The 25,339-nt window shown below is 41.6% G+C and overlaps 1 protein-coding gene across 1 annotated transcript in view; it reads right to left on the bottom strand.

Annotated features, from left to right (window-relative positions):
- SLC45A2 (solute carrier family 45 member 2) overlaps window positions 1-15,816 on the bottom strand; it is a 32,177-nt gene extending 16,361 nt beyond the window's left edge. The window contains exons 1-2 of the mRNA XM_042960546.1: window positions 15,432-15,816; window positions 12,690-12,866 (exon numbers count right to left, since the gene is read on the bottom strand). Of these exons, the coding sequence (XP_042816480.1) occupies window positions 12,690-12,866; window positions 15,432-15,816 (562 nt within the window). The remainder of the gene's footprint in view (window positions 1-12,689; window positions 12,867-15,431) is intronic.
- Window positions 15,817-25,339: the final 9,523 nt, after the last annotated feature.

Raw genomic sequence — 25,339 nt, 5'->3', positions numbered from 1 at the left:
TCCCCATCCCCTTTTCCCCAGAAGGAAGTTCCAAGTGGGAGAAGCAGGTAAGTAAACAACTACTTTAATTTTTTTTTAATGTTTATTCATTTTTGAGAAAGAGAGTGTGAGCAGGACAAGGACAGAAAGAGAGGGAGACAGAGAATCCCAAGCAGACTCCGTGCTCTCAGCACAAAGCCTGATGTGGAGTTCCGACCCACAAATTGTGAGATCATGACCTGAGCTGAAGTTGGACACTCAACCGACTGAGCCACCCAGATGCTCCAGTAAACAGCTACTCAAAACAAAACAAAACAAAACAAAACAAAACAAAACAAAAACCTGTAGTTGAGGAGGTCACTTGTTGGGATGAGCACTGGGTGTTGTATGTAAGCCATGAATTACAGGAATCTACCCCTAAAACCAAGAGCACCCTGTATATACTGTATGTTAGCTAACTTGACAATAAATTTAAAAAATAAAAAATAAATAAAAAATAAACTATAGTATTAAAAAACTGTAATAAATGATGCTAAAACTGTGACCTGGGTATTCAAAGATGATAGAGGAGTCTCGAAGAGTTTATTTGTTAATAACCAGGGCTTAGCTACTGGTACCAAGATGATGTTGATTTTTTTTATTTAAAAAAAAATTTTTAATGTTTATTTATTTTTGAGTGAGAGAGAGACAGAGTGTAAGCAGGGGAGGGGCAGAGAAAGAGAGGGAGACACAGAACTCAAAGTGGGCTCCAGGCTCTAAGCTTCCAGCACAGAGCCTGACATGGGGCTTGAACTCATGAACTGTGAGATCATGACCTGAGCCAAAAAAGATGCCTAACCAACTGAGCCACCCAGACACCCCAAATATCTTTATTGATTATTTTTGATTATTAATAATTTTTATGGGATTCCTCTTAATTAGCAATGAAGTTCATAAGAGTTCAATATATTAATGGATTCAAAGATTTTAGAGGTGGGAGGATGTTTGGAATTCATCTGGTTGAATTCGATCTGAAAGCCACAGGCTACAGTGGTTAAGTGACTGGAGACAGCATGGAGAGAAGGGGTTTGGAATTTTCCCTGATTTCAGTTTGCATCTGTGTGCTTTCTAGTCATGTGATCTTGGGCACTTCTCTGAGAAGTGGGGGTCGTGAGGCCTCCATGTATGAGTTTTGTGAGGGCTAACACGACAACACTATGTAAATGATTAGCACATACAGTGGCAGAACAAGGGCCCAAAAATGAGTGCCCTGTAGACTTGCTACAGAAACCCTAATTCCAAACCCTTCCCCAGAAGTGGGAGAAGACAGTTACTGCCTTCGGGTGACAAGCTGCATAGGGCTGGCTGCAAGGACTTGGTCATCGAGGCCCAGTGATTAGAATCAGGGATCATTCTGGGGGCTGACTTGGGCCTAGCGCTGACCCAGTGTGGCAGAGAGCGGCAAGTATTGTGGAAGAAAGATATATCCCAAACCTGGAAAAAGTAACAGTGGCAAGTGCCTGATTTACAAAGTATCAGTCTAGAGCCATGCTTCTTAAACTTCAAGGTGTGCCTGGATCACATGGATGTCTTATTAAATTGCAGATTGTCTTGGTCTGTTTGGGCTGCTATCACAAAAATACCAGAAGCTGTGTGGTTTATGAGTAGCAGAGATTTCCTTCTCACACTTCTGTTGTCTGGGAAGTTTACAACCGTGGCGTCCGCAGACTGGGTGTGTGGTGATGCATGCTTCTTGTTGATGGCTGTCTTCTTACTGCGATCCCACTTGGCATAAGTGGTAAGGTAACTTTATCGGGGCTCTTTGTTAAGAGCTCTAATTCCATGAATGAGGCCTCATGACCTAATCACTCCACCTCCTGATAACATCACATTGGGTATTAGGCTTTTAGCATATACACGGAGTCATTCAATCTATAGCACAGATTCTGATTTTAAAGCTTCAGGGTACGGCCTGAGATCCTGGATTCTTTTGAGCAGTTTCCAACCAACCTGGTCCACCCTTATCTGACATTCTTGGGAAATTGTAACAACAGTTCTTTGTTGTTACAGGATATTTGACCAACAGTCTAAAACTGACAAAGCACAATGATGTGTAGTTCTATAAAGTTGAGGCTAATTTGCAGACATTATTAGGACTCTATGATTTGTATTCTGTTTTTATAGCCTAATAGACAAGTTACAAACATACTTGTAACAAAAATATTACAGACGACTTATAGTTTTACTGACTTGTAGAAGGCTAATCAGATTTATATCTAACCTACCACTTTTTCTTTTGCTAATCACACACACACATGTGCACACACACACACACACACACACACATACACACTGTGCAAGAACTTGGGGGAACTGTTCTTTATGTCTTTCCTGTCAGTTCCCTCACGAACTGGTCAAGCAAAATTTTGACACCTGCTTCAAGGACCTTGGAGAATTTCCAATCCTCTTAGGGAGGGGAGGAAAACAAAACAGACAAAACTGTTTTGTTTTTCCCAAAGCTATTGGGGGATGTTGTAAATGTTACAACAAAATATGCCCTGTGAAGGAATAGTGGGCCATTGGGTAATTATTCCATAGACGCCATATTAAAACTCTGGATGGAAACATTTAAATTTTATCTATTCACACCCTCCGATATGATAAGGGCCAGCAGAGGGCTGTAGGAATTCATGGAAGGCTTTCCTTTCTGCTGCTTTTGCTTAAGCTAAGGATTTTATCTTCAGAGATAGTCTCAAGACAAAGCCCCATCATCTTAGCTGCAACAAAGGCCAATAACAACTCCCACATCTACATCCAGACTGCATTTATCTCTCTTCCAACATCACTCTCATTGGGGCCCTGGAATTAATCATCAGGCTATTGGCCAGACCATAAGCTGAAACATCCACAGGACATCTGCTGATGTCAGATAACAGGACTTTACAAAGAAGAGCCCATAAATGATCTAGCTGGCTCCTTCACATAGCCAGGCCATGTTGCAAACTCAGACCATAGCCAACCTCAGAAGAACGAACGGCTTGACAGATAGATGTTGCATTTCATAACTTACGATGTAACTCCAACAATGGCTCATCCTGGAAGAAATCCAAACACACTGAAATAGGGCTGTTTTTCTTTAGTTTGCAACTATAATAGGTAAAATGGGTAATTCGGGGGAGTTTCAGTTCTAGAGAATCTATCTGAGTCAAACTCCACATCTGCTATGTACCTATAGCTGTCTCTCTGCTTCAGGGGTGTGGCTTAACAATCCATACTCTGCTGGCAAAATAGCCTAAGTCAAGAGAGCTAACAGTGTGCTGCCAGCTACTTCACTTCAGCAAGAGATCAGACTAAACCGCCCCCCCCGCCGCCCATTTCCATGGTGTTCATGAGAGAGTGATTTTGACTCTATTCTATATGCTAAGAAAATAGCCATGAAAGTGTTTAATTAGGTATATGGTTCCTACCTTCCCCCAATATATACACACTAATCCTGGAGAATTACCATAAGTACCAGTTACTGTGTGTGTGTGTGTGTGTGTGTGTGTGTGTGTGTGTGTCTCCTCGGACCTATTTGTTTATCAATAAAAATTGATGGAGCATCTACTCTCCAAGAACTGTGCTAAGCACTGGGGACACAGCAATGAATAAGACAAACATGAACTGCCCTCTTGGACGCTGGAAGTACATGGAAAATCAAACAGACACATATACTCTGGTCAAAGAGAGAAGACACAAGCAGCTTGACATTTCTTTAGATTCACAAGGCAGCTTTTCTCCTAAAAGATGGTGAGATAACATTTAAAGTGTTGACCACTGTTTCCATCCACCCACCACTACCTGTGGTCCTGGGGTATTTCCTTATATCTTTGTCCCTTTGGGCCCTTCTTCACATTCAAGCTGAGCCGCAATACCTCATTGCTTTGGGGGAAGGACATGAAAGTGGAAAGCACAGAAACAAGAATGTGTCTTCTTGCTTCTGAGTTTCAAAAGCCCTTAGGCTCCAAACACATAGAAGGAAGATTCAGTAGAAATGGGATTTAAGAGCAAGGCATTCATGCTGGGTGCACATATACTGGTGAATTCCTAAGGCAGTGGTTCTGCTCCTCTTTCCTAGGGTCTAGCTGGTATTGGGGGGGGGGAGGTGGGGGGGGTAGGTACAACCACCCCCAAATGACTAGGGGGATCCCAGCACAGAAGGGACCAACACCTCATGCCCTGGGTAGACCCCAGGGAGGCAATAAGACCTCGAGGAAGAAATGGCTTGTGGTGGGTCTAGATAGAAGTGTTTACTGTGTCAGTCTCTATTCCAAGTGTTTAACATATATTGGCTCATCCAATCCTCACAACAACCTTTCAGGAAAGTACTGCAGCATATTAATTTTTAAAGTTTATTTATTTATTTATTTATTTTGAGAGAGAGAGAGAGAGAGAGAGAAGAAGCAGGGGAGGGGCAGAGAGAGAGAGGGAGAGAGAGCATCCCAAGCAGGCTCTGCATTGTCAGCACAGAGCCTGACATGGAGCTCAATCTCCCCAATGATGAGATCATGACCAGAGCCGAAATCAAGAGTTGGACACTCAATCAACTGAGTCACCCAGGTGGCCCTGCAATATATTCTTATTATTAGTGGTAGCTGTGTTCTCGAAAGTCACCCCAAACACTGAATTAGCAAGTAGCAAATGACTCCTCTGAGGAGAAATACGGGGCTAAGTTACTGCAAACTTCTAGTCACATCTTCAACAAGTGAACAACACAGTGCTTTTCCATTTACGCACACGGTGTGCTTCCATTTAAAGATATTTAGTATATATTGTTGCTTCATTAGCACTGAGCCCATGGGCAACAGAACTATAACTCATGCCTGAACAAAACTTAACACACATATTTTCTCCACAAGGCACATCACAATGTTCCTGCACTTTTGAAGGCCGGACGGCACTTGAGCACTACATCAGGGACCATCTTAAGCAGTGAAATTACACACACACGCACACAAATGCTAACAATTTGGTACCAAATACACCACTAAAGGACAATTGTTTACAGAATGAAAACCAAACAAGAAGGCAGAGTGTTACCTGGACCTACCCCAACTGGGCATGAGGCTGTGGGTGATTCAAATTGCCCTCCTACACTCTGCACTTGTTTGCAAATGACTGGCAATGAGCTAACAGTATTGCTTTTGATGTTACAAAGAAATTTTAGTGAGCGAATTTGCAAATAAAAACCCACGAATAATTGATCAGCTGTATTTTTATCTCTATTTTAGAGAGGAGGAAAGCAAAACACAGAGTTTGCAGCTCCCAGAGTTCACCTCACCCTGGCCTGGTGTGGGAAGAGCAGAATGGCAGAGGGGGCTGAGAACCCTGTGGTTCTGCAGGGGCCTTACAGATGAGAAGAGATGACTCCACTGTGACCACTTCAGCTTGGCCGAGATGTGGTGGGACAATGGACATCTCAGGAAGTGCCAGGGTGAACAGATGACATTGAAACCCAGGGACTCTATGCCCTCAAGCCCTTGCACTCTAAGTCCCCAGGACTTCGATGCAACCTTTGGGTAAAGGGATGGGAGAACATTCCAAACTGAGACTAAATTTCCACCATCCTGTGGTGATGGGGCTCAACAAAGGAGCAATTAAATTAAGTTTGGGGTTTAGGATCCCACCCATTTGCGACATAAAGATTTATCTAACGCTTTCCATTATTGGGCATAAGCTATGCTGTAGGCAAAAATATTTGCAGTACAGCAGTGCCAAAATCATATTCTTCTCCACAATTAAACAAATAAATGCAGAGAACTGGAGTAGTGTGTTTGCCAGAGGTCAAATGCAATTTGTGTTCGTGCTGAAAGCTACTGATATGTACTAGTATGTCTAATGCAATAAGGCTCACATAAAGGTATATTCACTTGAATTATCTCATCATTTTCCCAGAAGCAAATTTCTTGATTTGAGCATATGCATAACCGTTGCTACTGTAGTTCAGATAAGATTCCTGAAACTTCTCATTTCCTGACATGACACATAAATCCTGACTCTTGTTTCTTTTCTTAAGGATTAGAAATGACTGCAAGGTCAAGTAATTAATTGGCCGGGGTCTGGAGCCATTTGTGATTACCCTGAGTTTTCTTTAACTCTGCAGAATTAATATTTTAGTTCTGGGTTGCAACAGCTCATTTTACTATAAGTACTATAAGTACTATAAGTGTTCATTTTACTATAAATCACTGAGCACTTTGCAAAATGCTTTAACCCTTCCAATGTCTACTGAGTAGCATGAAGCACTTATGCTAGAGAGAAGAAGCTCAGGACTAGATGCCATGAACTGAAAGGGACAGCCCATGTGCAATACAGCCGGTCTTCTCAGCACGCCCCCCCCCCCCCCCCGCTTTCTCCAACAGCTACTGCAGTGGCCAGTTCCAAACCAGTTTTGACCACCTTTTTTCAGGTGCATCTGGACCCACACTCAGGTCGGGGTCAGCACTCACACAAGTGAGGTTCACACCCATGGGACCACCATTGGCCAGTAGAGACTGGAGCCAATGGATTAATCCCCCTTCTTGATCCCCTCAAAGAGAAAGTTCTGAGATGAACTACATTAGGCTCCTAAGAGGGTCCTGGTGAGATGGACAGTCACCTAGAGCAAAGGCCAACTCTGCAATGCTTCTTGTATTCTTTGGTCTGTTCCACTCCACCACTCCCTCACTCTCACTCTCTGGAATCCTTTCTGCATACAAACTTTCTCTGCATACAAACTTTCTCTGGGGTCAGCTTTTAGGGGAGCCTGGACAAAAACATGAACCATGTCTTTGGTTGGCTGATTGGTTAGTTGGTTGGTAGGTTGGTAGGGCTTTTGCCCCTGCTCTTGTCTACTGCTACCTAGCTGTGTGACCTTGGACTAATCACTTTACCTCTTAGTAACACAACTTCCTCAAAGGTACAATGAGGATCCTAAAATACAATATTTGTCCCACCAATAGTTCTTGAGCATATTCCAGGAATAGTCTAAAGACTGTTGCTATAGCAACGAATAGGAAAGATAATGTTCCTGCTCTCAGGAAGCTTATATAGGTCAGGTACAGAAGCATAATATACACAATAAACAAATGAATAAATAATATAGTCACGTAATGATAAACACATCACAGAGGAGGGGTCATGTGACCCACTTGCCAATGAGCCAAGTTGATTTGGTATCTGGGGGAAGAGCTTTCAAGGAGAGGACAGAGCCAAGGAAAAATCCCCTCAGGTGTTTCTTTAATCTGCCTTTGAGATTCTTTGAGACGTATGTTGCTCACATTTGAATGGAAAAGAAATGGCAATTTAGAGACATTGTTTTGCTCTGAATCATCCATGTTGCCCACAAAGCTGAAATTCCTGTGTCCTTGGCTTACTCTCTAGCCACATCCTTCCCAAGCTAAGTGACTGAGGAGATGTGAAAGTCCCCGAGTGACAGAAACTTCAAAGGGAACCCAGTTGACACAAGAAAACCATTCATGCGGCAATTACTCAAGGAGAAACCATTCAAACAGACTTTAACATGAAACACAGCATCTTTTCCACTTGTGTGAAAGATTTGCTCATAGGAGCCCATGTCTAAACTTCATTTTTAATAGTCTTTTCTTAGTCCTTAATTACTCTTAACCAGAGCATTTGTAAGCTGAGATATTAAAAAGCTAGAAAAATTAAAAGAGGTTGTGCTCCACAAGCTACCCAATCTTCTTGCAATGATGTACCTGGGGGCAAGTTCCTCTCCGAGTCACCACAAAAAAACTTTGATGGGTTCTACAAGCCCAGTGGAAACAGAAAAAAATGAACTAAACACAGACATTTGGTGTTTGATCCTTTTAAATGATTCCTTGCTCTGGGCATTTGGCAGGATATTAATAACTACATTGTGTGAAGATTCACAACCCTGTGAGGAAACAAAAGTTCAGAAATACTAAAGGCACTCAGCAGTTAAGAAAAGGGGCCAGGATTTGAAACGGGACAACCTTTCCCATCATGCTTTGCCCTGGCCACCCCCTGCTGGAGAGAGCCAACTGCTAAAGGTAGCAAGGCCTTAGGTTCAACTTAGCAGGTATGTGCTCAGTTAGAAGCATTCTGGCACAAAGAAGGAATTCTTTACTCGTGAATGTGAGTTCTGCAGGCCCAGATGCACCCGGAGGTGAAGGCATGGGGTAGCAAGACAAGGGTGTATCTATGAAATACACCACATATGTCAGGGATGGAGGGAGAGTAGGTTTAGTTACCTTTAAATATAAGAGAGAGAAGAAGCCGGGGAACTAAAATGTTCCCCTGGGAGCCAGTGGAGTCTTTTCTTAAAAAAAAAAAAAGTCAGAAATATGCTGGGAAATATTTTGGCAAGAAACCCTTTGACATTTTTTTGCAAAGCACTTGGAATTGTTGGGCCTAGGCTAAAATGAAATAAATAGCTCTGAAATAAATAAGAAGGATTTCAATTTACTCAGATGATTGAATTCCTTGGGTGAACGACGTCTTGCTGATAATGAAAATCAAAATGGGCTCTGACACTGAACAGGCCTTTATCATAAAATGCCTGATGCAAGGAGTATGCTTTAGATATCTCTTTGCCAGGTTCATGTACATTCAGGAGATCTGGCCTGTATGCAAAGACAGAGAAGTATGATAATGTACTGTTATTTTTCACTCCATTTTCCAATGTGGTCTTCCATTCAGAGCAAGGACACTATGGTGGGGTCGCACATTCATCTTTAACTGAGCATTTGACAGTTACTATTCACACTTTGAAAAGAAGGGGAGTTGGGACACCTGGGTGGCTCAGTCGGTTCAGCATCTGACTGTTGATTTCAGCTCAGGTCATGGTCTCACAGTCGTGAGATCAAGCTCCATGTCCGGCTATGTGATGAGTGTGGAGCCTGCTTAAGATTCTTTCCCTTCCTCTCCCTCTGCCCTTCCCCTGCGCACTCTCTCTTTCTCTCTCAGAAAAAAAAAAAGGGGGGGGGGGGAGAGAGAAAAGAAAAACATTCTAAATAATACAGGTGACCCTATCTTCTATCTCTTTCTTTGAGCCCATGTCCAGCAGTAAACATTAAAGAGCAGATGTTTCTGCAGATATATTTATATGTATATCTGTCACTATGCAGGTCTGTGCATACAAACAAGGCAAAAAGGTATACTGTATTTTATGTGTGATCTGAGAGATATTCATGAATAATGTAGACTCTCTGTGATTATCACTTAGGCATGGACTTCTAGAATCTAAGTTTTAAATGAGGTGAGACTTTACTGTACTGTTTTAGAAAAGGAAGATGTTTTAAGCTAATTTTTCTAATAGGAAAAAAAAAATTTGCTTTGAGCTATCCACACACTCTCAGGGGTCCCCCTATAACTAGAGACAGTTGTCTGGGATTCAGAGTTCAGTGTTGGTCAGGAGACAAAGCAAGGTGATTAAATGAGCATATTCATCTGATTGATGCAATTTGCCATGCAGTTCAACCTGATGTAAAACTGCATGAAACTTAAGGGTTATGAAAGGGTTATAAAAGTCTCCTTTTATGTAACTAACATTTCTAAGTACCTGCTGTCAATGATGCAACAGGTTAGAAGCCATGGGGAAGAAAACACTCATGTTTTTACAAATGTTGTATTTTACAAAATCTTATAAAAGAGAAAGATAAATACACACTTAATTATAATACAGGGGAGAATGTGAACAGTACTATAATAAATGTGGTCAGGTAAAATTGTGAACTGAAGTATAACTTTAAAATATAATTACCTGTCAATTATTCCTTAATAGATTGGGCTTTGAAAGCTCTTTCTTACAATAGTCTTGGTCTTTAATTTTTCTCATTAGGCTAATACTCAATCATGCTTATATTCTATGTGATATCTACCAGCTTTGGCCTATTTGAAAATAATTACCCTTTCCTCCTGGCAAATAGAACCCAAATAGAGAGGATCTGCCTCTCCCACCCCTGCCCTAAACCCTCACTTTCCCAATATCCTAATTCTGTGGACTAATTCTGTCCAATGAGAAACAAGCAAAAGTCTGTGTGAGTTTTAGAAAAGCTTTGCTTTCTACCTTAAAAGAGAAATATGTCAAAGTCCTAGGCCCCAATGTGACTATATTTGGAGATAAGGACTGTAAGGAGGTAATTAAGGTTACATGAGGTCATAGGGTGGGGCCATAACCAATAGGACTGGTGTCCTTGTAAGAAGAGGAAGAGACTCCAGGAAAGGTGTCTCAGGAAAGGCTATGTGAGGACAGAGTGAGAAGATGGCCAGGTACAGACCAAGAAGAGAGGTCTCACCAGAAACCAAGCCTGCTGTCACCTTGTTCTTGGACTTCCAGCCTTCAGAAGTGTGAGAACATAATTTCTGTTGTTTAAGCACCCAATCTGTGGTATTCTGTTACGGCAGCCCAAGCAGATGACACGGGCCCCAAGGGCAATGAAGTTCAGGATATGTATGAGATGAACTGTTATCTTACCATCTCTTCCTGCTGAAGTTACCCACCTCATTCATACCTCTATGTTCATCTACTTGATACTTTTGCTTTGATCAATTTTTGTGTGGGGTCCCTGACCAAGTTAGAAGTTGTTTGACTGCAATTTAGAAGAGAGGGGGTCTTCTCCCTGGGAAGGGGGTGGAAAGTTTCCATGCAGCTTTGATTTCCAAAGGGAGAAAGGGGTAAGGGAATTTCAGCATGAGGAAAGACCCAGAAGTTGGAACAGAAAGGACAGCCTCTTTTGTTTGTCCCATTAATATTTATTTTGAGCACGTATGATGTGCCAGGCTGTATTGAAGGTGTGATGGATGCAGTGAGTAAAACAGAGCTGGCCTCTGCCCCTAGGAGCATGTTGGGAAATTATTCAAAGCACAGAAAATGTGGAGGAAGTAATGAGAAGTAAAGCTTGAAGAGTAGGATGGAAACAGATTATGGGGAGTCTTGAATCCTGTCTAGGAATTTGTTCTTTACTCAGCAGGCAAATGGGGAGTCACTCCAGGTGATGGAACAGGAGAGTGCCCTGGTCATAGTTTGCTTTTAGGAGTATAAATCTGGAGGCTGTGTTTTGGTTCAATTGGAATCGGAAGAGATTAGAGACTAGAGAGATAGTTAAGGGAAAAGTACTAAAGCTCAGACAAGATGTAGTGGGAGCCTGAACCAAGGTAATATGAAAATTATACCATATTTGCTGAAACCACCATACACTAATATCGACAGAAAACGTCAAGATATTTTCTCAGATTTATAGAAAAACTACCATGTGTTAGCCTTTGAAAAGTTCCCCAAGGACCAAATTCAATCTTCTAATATCCGAGACAACAAAGCAGAGACTGTTTAGCCAAGACTAACAGGGACATAAGCCAGGGCGGCGGCGGGGGGGGGGGGGGGTTGCTGGGAAAGGGTGGCCACATTGCCCACAGTACTTGAAAAGCAGTAAAACTCTCAATGTGTCAGGTTGGAAAGCCCAAGAGTCTCCCACTGTTGTAATTAATTTCAGCAAATTATGATCAAGCAGAAGGAATTATGGGGTTTAAGTTAGGAGAATGCAGTTTGAATCTCTCTTGTGGGACCTTTTAGCTGCAGACTAGTGTGGTCAGGGGTCACTGACAGATGGGCAGGACTCTGGCTCCTCCATCTTCCCTAAAGCAAGGAGGAGCTACTCTCTTGGCTGTGTAGCCCCCTTTCTTCCAGAGTTCACCATCTAGATGTTTGCTCAAACATCAAATATTGAGCCAGTGGCTTCAATGGGCAAGCACTGCTCTTGGCTGTGGAAAATAAACTGAACAAAACTCAAGATCCTGCTTCTCATGGGATCTACCTGGCCATGAACAGAGACAGAACATATCAAAATATGAAATAAATATATCGGCTGGGCCATAAAGACATCAAATAAGGTGGACTGATAGAGCCCCACCCCTAGATATAAAAACACTCCCAGGACAGGATCATGTTGTAATTTCATGTATGACCCCCTCCACTTCCCAGTCCTAGAACAGTCCTGACTGGTGTTCTATAAATGGATATTGAACATTGCTAGCATTGCTGTAAATGAATGACTCAACAGCAACCAAAGGAGCCTGCCAATAGCCCCAAGAATTGAAGAGAGCCCCCCATTGTCCCTCAGGCATGGCCTTTTTCAAAGCAGGAGGTTGAGGAAATGCCAACTGTTTATATAACTAAGAAATCTCTAGGACATGTGGGATTTTTTCATTTGCTTGGTTTGTTTCTATTTTTGTTTTAAAATGTGGTTGTTAAGTCACTTGCCACAGAATCATCCAGGATACTTATTAAAAATGTAGACTTCTGGGCCCCACCTCAAACCCACTGAATCAAAATAACTGGAAGAGAGGCCCAGGAAGCTGCATTTTTAACAAGCTCTTAGGTAATGCTGATGCCACCTTAGTGATTTAAAAACAAAAAACAAACAAACAAAACAAACAAAAAAACACCAAAAAGCAAAGTGCACAAGGCCTCTTTTCACTGCAGTTGTAAATGTCTCCACAAATGACTCTTCAGAAAGCTCTTATGTAAACTTCCTTTGCAAAAACTCCATAGCCTAGTCACAAGCTGATTTGTCTAGAGAAATGCACTGAAACACAGAGCCCGCGTGATGAGAGAATTCCATCAACAGATCCATTCATTCAAAACTCTGACATGCATAGACACTGGATGGCATCAGAGGAAGCGCCTCCCTGTCTGGGGAACTTAAGGAAAGACTTTCTGGAACATTCCTTACCCGTGAAGAGGGCATGGTAGTGGAGGCCCCTCTCCTTATCCTCATGGGAACAGACATCAAATAAGTAGGCTTTAATGGGCCCATCAATGAAGTCAGCAGCAAAATCAAAGAGAACTACACCTATCATGGTGATGGTTATGGCCCAAATCAGCCTCCTCTTTGGATCAGCAATCAAAGCTAAAAAGGAAATAAACATACATCACCTAAATCCAGAGTTAGGATGATTTGCATTTTTGTTTCCAGTAAAATGTCCTGTCATCAAATTATCTTCCTTTGTTTTCATTTTGTGTTGCTTTTCCAAATAAACATAGCTTTACCATTTTTTCAGGTTTTCAAAATTACACAAGTGAATGCCAGAAAGGGCAGATCTATAGAGACAGAAAGTAGATTGAGGGGTTGTTTACACCTGGTCAGGGGGAGGGAATGCGGAGTGACTGCTAATGGTTGCTAGGTTTCTTTCCGGGGTGATGAAAATGTGGTGCAATTAGATAGTGGTGATGGTTGCACAACCCTGGGAATATACTAAAAAGCACCAAGTTATGTCATATCTCTTTTTAAAAAGTTGTGTAAAAAATTATACATGTTTATCGTAAACCATTTCAGTGATGTAGAAAAGCTGGGGGAAATGTTTCGTCCCAGCCCCTACTGATGGTCATTCTTCAGATATCCCTTTATGCACTTACAGACATACAGGAAACGGTGTATACAGGTGCCCTAATGCAGTACTCCTCAAACTGTAGCATCCTTAATCATCACTTGGACAATTCGTTAAAACAGATAATCAGAGGCGTGCCTGGGTGGCTCAGTCAGTTAAATGTCTGACTTTGGCTCAGGTCATGATCTCACGGTCTATGAGTTCAAGCCCTGAGTCGGGCTCTGGGCTGGCAGCTCAGAGCCTGGAGCCTGCTTCGGATTCTGTGTCTCCCTCGCTTTCTGCCCCTCCCCTGCTCACTCTCTCTCCCTCTCTCTCTCTCTCTCTCAAGAATAAACATTAAAAAAAAATTTAAAAAAACACAACAGAGTATCGGGCTCTGTCTTCCACAATTCTCCAGTAGGTCTGAGGTGGGGCTGGGCATTTGCATCTCTAACAGCCCCCGGATGCTGATGTCCTGGGTCTGAGGACCACATTTTGAGGAGCACTAATGGGATCATGTTGGATACGTTCATTTATAACCAACTCTCCTCATATCTTTGTATTTCACTTAACGGAGAGCAACTGCACAGTTTTTAACAGCCGAATAATATTCACTCTGTGGACATGTCAGAATTCATTCACCCTATCTCCTATTAGAGAGAGCAAAAATGTTCCCTTGCTTTCAGTTTCACTTGAGAACAATGTGTAACTTATGCACATTAAAAAAACAAACTACAGTATAAAAATAAGTGGAAAATAAGCCTATACTCCACTTTTTACCTCCAAGTTCCTTTAGTACTCCTCCCTAGGGGAAACCATACTTACCAGGGGTTTTTGTAAATACTTTGCAGAAATAAATCAAATTTATGTAGTTATGCCCGCTTTTAAATATATACAAATGATGGGTGCCTGGGTGGCTTCGTCAGTTAAGTGTCCAACTTCAGCTCAGGTCATTATCTCATGGCTCAAGGGTTCAAGCCCCACATCGGGCTCTGTGGTGACAGCTCAGAGCCTGGAGCCTGCTTCAGATTCTGTGTCTCTCTCTCTCTCTGCCCCTTCCCTTTGCCACTCACATTCTCTCTCTCTCTCTCTCAAAACTAAATAAACATTAAAAAATTATTTAAAAAATACATACAAGGGGCGCCTGGGTGGCTCAGTTGGTTAAGCAGCCGACATTGGCTCAGGTCATGATCTCGCGGTCCGTGAGTTCGAGCCCCGCGTCAGGCTCTGTGCTGACAGCTCAGAGCCTGGAGCCTGCTTCAGATTCTGTGTCTCCCTCTCTCTGACCCTCCCCTGTTCATGCTCTGTCTCTCTCTCTGTCTCAAAAATGAATAAACGTTAAAAAAATTTTTTTAAAAATTAAAAAAAATATTTAAAAAAATAAATAAATAAAATAAAATAAAAAATACATACAAATGATAACTGATTATCCTGCCTCATTATAATCCATTCTGCTAGCTTGAGAGTTAATGGCCAAAAAATGTGTATTATTTTTAACGATTCTTTATTCAATGAAATGAAGTACTTTTTATGTACTACCACCAATTACTGATTAACTGGTGGCTGATTAATGGCAAGAAAAAGTGCTCACCATCAGGGGTTTTTTGGTCCAGCATTTGCAGTGCAAAACTGGGCCCTTGAGCTGACAGGCTGATGCCCTGCACCCACTAAAAGACTCTACCTAAAGCTATGAAGAAAATTAGCCCTTATTTAGACATACAGGTAATTTATTATAAGTATTTATGGAGTCATTTGGCAAATGGTTAATTCAACAAAGTACTAACTAAAGCCGAAGTTCAAAGAACACTGCAATTAATAAATATGTAAAAATATTTCATTTGATAAAACAGATAAAAAATTATTCCTACTTTGCAATCCTCACAACAATGAAACAACAACAGCAATGGATCCTGATGCTCCTAAAAATGAAGACTCCCCAACCACAGAATTTGGGTCCTTCCAAGGTGGAAGTTTATTTTAACCTAGGAGAGATAATCAGTTTAACCGGTTTCCAATGAAATGTCACATAAAGAAATCCACATTCTACTCCTATTGAGTTGCATAATGGGCCCCTTTCCCCCGCCTGCCCGCCTGTGCAGTGCACTGACCTGTTACCACAGCGTCCCCGTTGAGGTACAGAGTCATGCCCAAGAGCATCATGATGACCAGGATGAGGATGTATGGTCTTCGCCGGCCCCACCTGGCCCGGCAGTGGTCGCTGGCTGATCCCACCACGGGTTGCAGCAGAAATCCCAGGATGGGGCTGAGGAGCCACACCATGCTGTACAGACTCTTGGGCAGCCCCACGCTGAGCAGGACTGGGGTCACGTAGGCCGCCTCCACTGCGTAGCAAAACTCCCGGCCAAGCATGGCCATGCTGTGCATGATGAGATTGCCGGTGGGTCTTTTGGGGGGCTCCTCAGGGTCCAAGGGCTCATCGTCAGCTAGGGACTCGTAGGTGCGACTGCCAAGCTGCCCGATGTTGCCGCCCATGGCCACAGGGTGAGGAAACTGCCTGCAAGCCCACCACCTTCTGTGTGGCCCTCAGGTTTCTGCCCCAAGCCGGATTTGACATGGAGCCTGACTGAGCAGCCAACGGAGATGGTCAAGCTGGGGGAGGGGCTCAAATTCTTTCATGCTTCTAAGATCACAAGTTATGATGAGAAGGAAGGGGGTGGGGTCAGGAAAGCATGAGGGAGATTAGCTGCTGTGAGCCCTCTGACTCCTTAGAATGTTTGTCTAAAGCAATCTTTCCTTCTCTGTTCTTTCTGTTCTCTCTCTCCATTTCTGTCACACACATGTATCTATACACACACACTCTTACACACAATCACATGCACAGCTTTGAGACAATGAAGCTGTATTATGCAGGTCGTAAGTCAAAACATGAATAAATACATCAATATCTTCTTCTAAACTTTGTCTAGATATAAATATTCTGTATTTTCCTGAACGCAAGTTTCTGCACACACACCTCAAGAATCAGCTAACTAGACTTACAGCCGTGAGAGGCTGCACCCTTTCTCCAATCTCTAGCCTGTCTCAGCACTGTGATATTTACCTTCATTTCATTTAACACATTTTCCAACTAGATAATTCTGTGTTTATTCTATTTCTTCTGTTAGTCTTTGATCCCTTTAAGAGCAGTGATCAGGTCCATTTCTGTCATTATGGTAATCCCCAGGTGTAGCATGATACCTGGCACCTAGTAGGTCCTCAACAAATATTTGCTAAAGGAATTACTGAGTGAATAAAGTGCATACACGAAATTCTGTAGAACCAGTCAACAGCCTGTTTGCTCAGGTCCATTCCCTGTTCCTCCTCACAGGCTCTGTATCATAAGACACTACACTTCCCAGGTTCCCTTGCCTCTAGGTAGATTTGGCCAATGAAAGGCATTGGTGGGAAGACTGGGGGCAGGAGAGAAGATCCTGGTATTTCCCTCCCTCCATTTCTCCTTCCTGAGCTGTCTGTGGTAGTGGCTGCATCTCCACGATGGGTCTAGCTTCCACCAAGCAAACTTAGCTTCAGGATCCCGGTAACACTGCCTTCGCCATTGTTCCTGCAGCCATAGGAGTGGCCCTGGCTTCCCATTGCTGTTTATATCTGGGTTGCTTCACTGTCCCCTGGGCTTCTCAGCACTTATGTCACCAGTGTAATTCCCTATATTAAATTTCCTGATTGATTGATTATTTCACCCATTCCCCCACCCACCTCCCCTCTGGCAACCACCAGTTTGTTCTCTGTATTTAAGAGTCTGGGTTTGTTGTTGTTTATTTTTCTCCTTTTTTCTTTGCTTTGTTTTTTAAATTCCACATAGGAGCGAAATCATGGTATTTGTCTTTCTCTTTCACTTAGGACTATACCCTATAAGTCCATCCATGTTGTCGCAAATGGCAAGAGTTCATCTTTTTTTGTTTGTTTGTTTATTTTTGAAAGAGAGAGAGTATGTGCAAGCAGGGGAGGGGCAGAGAGAGAGGGAGACACAATCTGAATCAGGCTCAGGTTCTGAACTGTCAGCACAGAGCCCAACACGGGGCTTGAACTTATGAACACGGGGCCTGAACTCATGAACATTGAGATCGAGACCTGAGCCGAAGTTGGACGCTTAACAGATTGAGCCACCCAGGTGCTCCAAAAGTTCACGTTTTACATGGGTAATATCCCATTATATATTATATACATATATATGCACACACACACACGCACACACACACACACACACACACACAATCTTCTTCATCCATCTTGGCTGAGTTGCTTCCATATCTTGGCTATTGTAAATAATGCTGCAATAAACATAGGGATGCATATGTCTTTTCAAAGTAATGTTTTTGTTTTCTTTGTGTAAATACCAAGTAGTGGAATTACTGGATCATAAGGTAATTCTATTTTTATTTTGAGGAAACTCCATCCTGTTTTCCTCAGTGGCTGCACCAGTTTGCATTCCCACCAACTGTGCACGAGAGTTCCTTTTTCTCCACATCTTCTCCAACACTTGTCATTTGTTGTGTTTTTGACTTTAGCCATTCTGACAGCCGTAAAGTGGTTGTCTCAATGTGGTTTTAATTTGTATTTCCCTGGTGATGAGTGATGTTGAGGATCTTTTCATGTGTCTGTTTGCCATCTGTATATCTTCTTTGGAAAAATGTCTATTCAGGTCCTCTGCTCATTTTTAATTGCATAATTTCTTTTTTTGGTGTTGAGTTGTATAAACTGTTTACATATTTTGGATATTAACCCTGTATTGGATATATCATCTGCAGATATCTTCTCCCATTCAATTGGTTGCCCTTTTGTTCTGACGATAGTTTCCTTTGCTGGGCAAAAGCTATTTATTTTGATGTAGAATCAATAGTTTAATTTTGTTTTTGTTTTCCTTGCCAGAGGATACATATCTTGTAAAATATGTCTACAGCTGATGTCAAAGAAATTACTACCTATTTTCTTCTAGGAATCTTATGGTTTCACATGTAGGCCTTTAATCCATTTTGAGTTTATTTTTGTTTATGGTGTAAGAATAAATTTCCTCTAATTTAAAGACTCTGAGTGGGTCATATTTTCCTTGCTGGATCCTGAGTTCAAATGAAAAGTTCCTGTGGCAAGAGGAACACAATCTTATAGGAAGGGCCTTAAAAATGGTATAAGAGCAAGACTCAGAGTCAGAATATGAAATTTTAAATTCTGGTTCTGCCTCTTCCTACCAGTATCTTCCTGGGCAAATCACTTAAAACTGGTGGGTCCCAAACTGTGTGCCAAGATGCCCCGGGCACCACAGTGACCTCAAAGGGGTGCCTCAGGATATTTAAAGTTTTGAAGATAGTAAACAGAGTGAAACTCAACACCTGTCAGATACCCCATGAACTATCAGTGAGGTAGTTCATCCTTTCAACCTAAGATTGCACTACAATCCTTTCAATGATTACGTATTTCTGTGAGGCTGGATTTCCCACAATCAAGATAAAAAGCAAGTACTGTATGAAAATAAATATGGAACAGAAAATGAGGGTAGTGGTGCCCAATATTATTTCAAGGCATGAGAAGCTGCATAGTGTCCAACACATATATGACCTATAAGTAAGAGTGTTAAAAATGAAATAAAAATAAAAGTGCTTTCTCTCAATGTATGTGTGTTTTCTCAAACAGTTAGTTATTAGGGCATAAATAATTAAGCTGTTGGGACCTAATTCTTTATAAATGGAATGGTTAGATATTTCTTTTGGCCAAGAGGCACCATGAAAAAGTTACTCAGACACAAAGGGAGATACGAACTAAGAAGGTTTTAAGACCATCTGAGCCCTGTGTTCTCATCTGTACAATGAGATGAGAACTCATTGTACCCCTGCTTCAACTACCCCTGTGACACTTGTGTCTCCTTTGATGAAGCCTAAAATGTGCACAGAGGCCTGGATGCAACCAGTCACCTTATTCCATGTCATTTGATTCATCGCCATATAGTGTGTAGCATCCCATCACTTCCTACATTGTAGGATCAAAAGTGTAAATCAGTGTATATTGAACTACACATGCAAGAATAAAATTCCTATGTATTCAAGAATATAATCTGTCTTTCACTAGAATTTGCCATCTTCAATTGCCTGCTAGTCCTCCATCCTCCTTAGAGCCTCCTATTTTCTTCTCACCTACACTCTTGCCCATTTCTAAGTCTACAGTTTGTCAAAAGATAACCAAAGAGGAAGTGTACATTTTCTATACAGGGTCTTAGACTCTTCAGAAGAAAAGTATGGTCATTAACAAAATCTATTAGCCTTATTTATATACCTGTATTCTTTAAAAAGTATAAACTACAGAAACCAATTTTTTCATTCAAACGTTTGGTATAAAATCAATTAATCACAGATATCAATATTTTGAGCTAGCCCATCTGCTTATTTACAGATTTTTGCCAACTGGCTTTTATTCTTTCCCTCATTAACCCTTCAAGAGATATTTTTTGAGCACCTATTATGACAGTAGCAAAGGGGAAAAGACTTTATTCATATCCATTAGGACAGTGGCACTCAAAGTGTGGTCTTTTTTTTTTTTTTTTTTACATTTTTTTTTATTTATTTACTTATTTATTTTTTTACAACACCCAGTGCTCATCCCAAAAGGTGCCCTCCTCAATACCCATCTCCCACCCTGCCCTCCCTCCCACCCCCCATCAACCCTCAGTTTGTTCTCAGTTTTTAACAGTCTCTTATGCTTTGGCTCTCTCCCACTCTAACCTTTTTTTTTTTTTCCTTCCCCTCCCCCATGGGTTTCTGTTGCGTTTCTCAGGATCCACATAAGAGTGAAAACATATGGTATCTGTCTTTCTCTGTATGGCTTATTTCACTTAGCATCACACTCTCCAGTTCCATCCACGTTGCTACAAAAGGCCATATTTCATTTTTTCTCATTGCCACGTAGTATTCCATTGTGTATATAAACCACAATTTCTTTATCCATTCATCAGTTGATGGACATTTAGGCTCTTTCTATAATTTGGCTATTGTTGAGAGTGCTGCTATAAACATTGGGGTACAAGTGCCCCTATGCATCAGTACTCCTGTATCCCTTGGATAAATTCCTAGCAGTGCTATTGCTGGGTCATAGGGTAGGTCTATTTTTAATTTTCTGAGGAACCTCCACACTGCTTTCCAGAGCGGCTGCACCAATTTGCATTCCCACCAGCAGTGCAAGAGGGTTCCCGTTTCTCCACATCCTCTCCAGCATCTATAGTCTCCTGATTTCTTCATTTTGGCCACTCTGACTGGCGTGAGGTGATATCTGAGTGTGGTTTTGATTTGTATTTCCCTGATGAGGAGCGACGTTGAACATCTTTTCATGTGCCTGTTGGCCATCCGGATGTCTTCTTTAGAGAAGTGTTTATTCATGTTTTCTGCCCATTTCTTCACTGGGTTATTTGTTTTTCGTGTGTGGAGTTTGATGAGCTCTTTATAGATTTTGGATACTAGCCCTTTGTCCGATATGTCATTTGCAAATATCTTTTCCCATTCCGTTGGTTGCCTTTTAGTTTTGTTGGTTGTTTCCTTTGCTGTGCAGAAGCTTTTTATCTTCATAAGGTCCCAGTAATTCACTTTTGCTTTTAATTCCCTTGCCTTTGGGGATGTGCCGAGTAAGAGATTGCTACGGCTGAGGTCAGAGAGGTCTTTTCCTGCTTTCTCCTCCAAGGTTTTGACGGTTTCCTGTCTCACATTCAGGTCCTTTATCCATTTTGAGTTTATTTTTGTGAATGGTGTGAGAAAGTGGTCTAGTTTCAACCTTCTGCATGTTGCTGTCCAATTCTCCCAGCACCATTTGTTAAAGAGACTGTCTTTTTTCCATTGGATGTTCTTTCCTGCTTTGTCAAAGATGAGTTGGGCATACGTTTGTGGGTCTAGTTCTGGGGTTTCTATTCTATTCCATTGGTCTATGTGTCTGTTTTTATGCCAATACCATGCTGTCTTGATGATTACAGCTTTGTAGTAGAAGCTAAAGTCTGGGATTGTGATGCCTCCTGCTTTGGTCTTCTTCTTCAAAATTACTTTGGCTATTCGGGGCCTTTTGTGGTTCCATATGAATTTTAGGATTGCTTGTTCTAGTTTTGAGAAGAATGCTGGTGCAATTTTGATTGGGATTGCATTGAATGTGTAGATAGCTTTGGGTAGTATTGACATTTTGACAATATTTATTCTTCCAATCCATGAGCAGGGAATGTCTTTCCATTTCTTTATATCTTCTTCAATTACCTGCATAAGCTTTCTATAGTTTTCAGCATACAGATCTTTTACATCTTTGGTTAGATTTATTCCTAGGTATTTTATGCTTCTTGGTGCAATTGTGAATGGGATCAGTTTCTTTATTTGTCTTTCTGTTGCTTCATTGTTAGTGTATAAGAATGCAACTGATTTCTGTACATTGATTTTGTATCCTGCAACTTTGCTGAATTCATGTATCAGTTCTAGCAGACTTTTGGTGGAGTCTATTGGATTTTCCATGTATAATATCATGTCATCTGCAAAAAGCGAAAGCTTGACTTCATCTTTGCCAATTTGGATGCCTTTGATTTCCTTTTGTTGTCTGATTGCTGATGCTAGAACTTCCAGCACTATGTTAAACAACAGCGGTGAGAGTGGGCATCCCTGTCGTGTTCCTGATCTCAGGGAAAAAGCTCTCAGTTTTTCCCCATTGAAGATGATGTTAGCTGTGGGCTTTTCATAAATGGCTTTTATGATCTTTAAGTATGTTCCTTCTATCCCGACTTTCTCCAGGGTTTTTATTAAGAAAGGGTGCTGGATTTTGTCAAAGGCCTTTTCTGCATCGATTGACAGGATCATATGGTTCTTCTCTTTTTTTTTGTTAATGTGATGTATCACGTTGATCGATTTGCGAATGTTGAACCAGCCCTGCATCCCAGGAATGAATCCCACTTGATCATGGTGAATAATTCTTTTTATATGCTGTTGAATTCGATTTGCTAGTATCTTATTGAGAATTTTTGCATCCATATTCATCAGGGATATTGGCCTGTAGTTCTCTTTTTTTACTGGGTCTCTGTCTGGTTTAGGAATCAAAGTAATACTGGCTTCATAGAATGAGTCTGGAAGTTTTCCTTCCCTTTCTATTTCTTGGAATAGCTTGAGAAGGATAGGTATTATCTCTGCTTTAAACGTCTGGTAGAACTCCCCTGGGAAGCCATCTGGTCCTGGACTCTTATTTGTTGGGAGATTTTTGATAACCGATTCAATTTCTTCGCTGGTTATGGGTCTGTTCAAGCTTTCTATTTCCTCCTGATTGAGTTTTGGAAGAGTGTGGGTGTTTAGGAATTTGTCCATTTCTTCCAGGTTGTCCAATTTGCTGGCATATAATTTTTTATAGTATTCCCTGATAATTGTTTGTATCTCTGAGGGATTGGTTGTAATCATTCCATTTTCATTCATGATTTTATCTATTTGGGTCATCTCCCTTTTCTTTTTGAGAAGCCTGGCTAGAGGTTTGTCAATTTTGTTTATTTTTTCAAAAAACCAACTCTTGGTTTCGTTGATCTGCTCTACAGTTTTTTTAGATTCTATATTGTTTATTTCTGCTCTGATCTTTATTATTTCTCTTCTTCTGCTGGGTTTAGGCTGCCTTTGCTGTTCTGCTTCTATTTCCTTTAGGTGTGCTGTTAGATTTTGTATTTGGGATTTTTCTTGTTTCTTGAGATAGGCCTGGATTGCAATGTATTTTCCTCTCAGGACTGCCTTCGCTGCATCCCAAAGCATTTGGATTGTTGTATTTTCATTTTCGTTTGTTTCCATATATTTTTTAATTTCTTCTCTAATTGCTTGGTTGACCCACTCATTCTTTAGTAGGGTGTTCTTTAACCTCCATGCTTTTGGAGGTTTTCCAGACTTTTTCCTGTGGTTGATTTCAAGCTTCATAGCATTGTGGTCTGAAAGTATGCATGGTATAATTTCAATTCTTGTAAACTTATGAAGGGCTGTTTTGTGACCTAGTATATGATCTATCTTGGAGAATGTTCCATGTGCACTCGAGAAGAAAGTATATTCTGTTGCTTTGGGATGCAGAGTTCTAAATATATCTGTCAAGTCCATCTGATCCAATGTATCATTCAGGGCCCTTGTTTCTTTATTGACTGTGTGTCTAGATGATCTATCCATTTCTGTAAGTGGGGTGTTAAAGTCCCCTGCAATGATCACATTCTTATCAATAAGGTTGCTTATGTTTATGAGTAATTGTTTTATATATCTGGGGGCTCCGGTATTCGGCGCATAGACATTTATAATTGTTAGCTCTTCCTGATGGATAGACCCTGTAATTATTACATAATGCCCTTCTTCATCTCTTGTTACAGCCTTTAGAGTCTAGTTTGTCTGATATAAGTATGGCTACTCTAGCTTTCTTTTGGCTTCCAGTAGCATGATAAATAGTTCTCCATCCCCTCACTCTCAATCTAAAGGTGTCCTCAGATCTAAAATGAGTCTCTTGTAGACAGCAAATAGATGGGTCTTGTTTTTTTATCCATTCTGATACCCTATGTCTTTTGGTTGGCTCATTTAATCCATTTACATTCAGTGTTACTATAGAAAGATACGGGTTTAGAGTCATTGTGATGTCTGTATGTTTTATGCTTGTAGTGATGTCTCTGGTACTTTGTCTCACAGGATCCCCCTTAGGATCTCTTGTAGGGCTGGTTTCGTGGTGACAAATTCCTTCAGTTTTTGTTTGTTTGGGAAGACCTTTATCTCTCCTTCTATTCTAAATGACAGACTTGCTGGATAAAGGATTCTCAGCTGCATATTTTTTCTGTTCAGCACATTGTAGATCTCGTGCCAATCCTTTCTGGCCTGCCAAGTTTCAAAAGAGAGATCAGTCACGAGTCTTATAGGTCTCCCTTTATATGTGAGGGCACGTTTATCCCTTGCTGCTTTCAGAAGTTTCTCTTTATCCTTGTATTTTGCCAGTTTCACTATGATATGTCGTGCAGAAGATCGATTCAAGTTACGTCTGAAGGGAGTTCTCTGTGCCTCTTGGATTTCAATGCCTTTTTCCTTCCCCAGTTCAGGGAAGTTCTCAGCTATAATTTCTTCAAGTACCCCTTCAGCACCTTTCCCTCTCTCTTCCTCCTCTGGGATACCAATTATGCGTATATTATTTCTTTTTAGTGTATCACTTAGTTCTCTAATTTTTCCCTCATACTCCTGGATTTTTTTTATCGCTCTTTCTCTCAGCTTCCTCTTTTTCCATAACTTTATCTTCTAGTTCACCTGTTCTCTCCTCTGCCTCCTCAATCCGAACTGTCGTCGTTTCCATTTTGTTATGCATTTCGTTTAAAGCGCTTTTCAGCTCCTCGTGACTGTTCCTTAGTCCCTTGATCTCTGTGGCAAGAGATTCTCTGCTGTCCTGTATACTGTTTTCAAGCCCAGCGATTAATTTTATGACTATTATTCTAAATTCACTGTTATATTATTTAAATCCTTTTTGATCAGTTCATTAGCTGTTGTTATTTCCTGGAGATTCTTCTGAGGGGAATTCTTCCATTTGGTTATTTTGGATAGTCCCTGGAGTGGTGAGGACCTGCAGGGCACTTCCCCTGTGCTGTGGTGTATAACTGGAGTTGGTGGGCGGGGCCGCAGTCTGACCTGATGTCTGCCCCCAGCCCACCGCTGGGGCCACAGTCAGACTGGTGTGTGCCTTCTCTTCCCCTCTCCTAGGGGCGGGATTCCCTGTGGGTTGGTGTGGCCCGTCTGGGCTACTTGCACACTGCCAGGCTTGTGGTGCTGGGATCTGGCATATTAGCTGGGGTGGGTAGGCAAGGTGCACGGGGGCAGGAGGGGCAGGCTTAGCTCACTTCTCCTTAGGTGATCCACTTCAGGAGGGGCCCTGTGGCAGCGGGAGGGAGTCAGATCCGCTGCCGGAGGTTTGGCTCCGCAGAAGCACAGAGTTGGGTGTTTGCGCCGAGCAAGCAAGTTCCCTGGCAGGAACTGGTTCTCTTTGGGATTTTGGCTGGGGGATGGGCGGGGGAGAT

Source organism: Panthera tigris, chromosome A1, assembly GCF_018350195.1.
Source record: "Panthera tigris isolate Pti1 chromosome A1, P.tigris_Pti1_mat1.1, whole genome shotgun sequence".
NCBI lineage: Eukaryota > Metazoa > Chordata > Mammalia > Carnivora > Felidae > Panthera > Panthera tigris.
The sequence above is the reverse complement of the archived record's forward strand: the minus strand, read 5'-3'. Positions and strand labels throughout refer to the sequence as shown.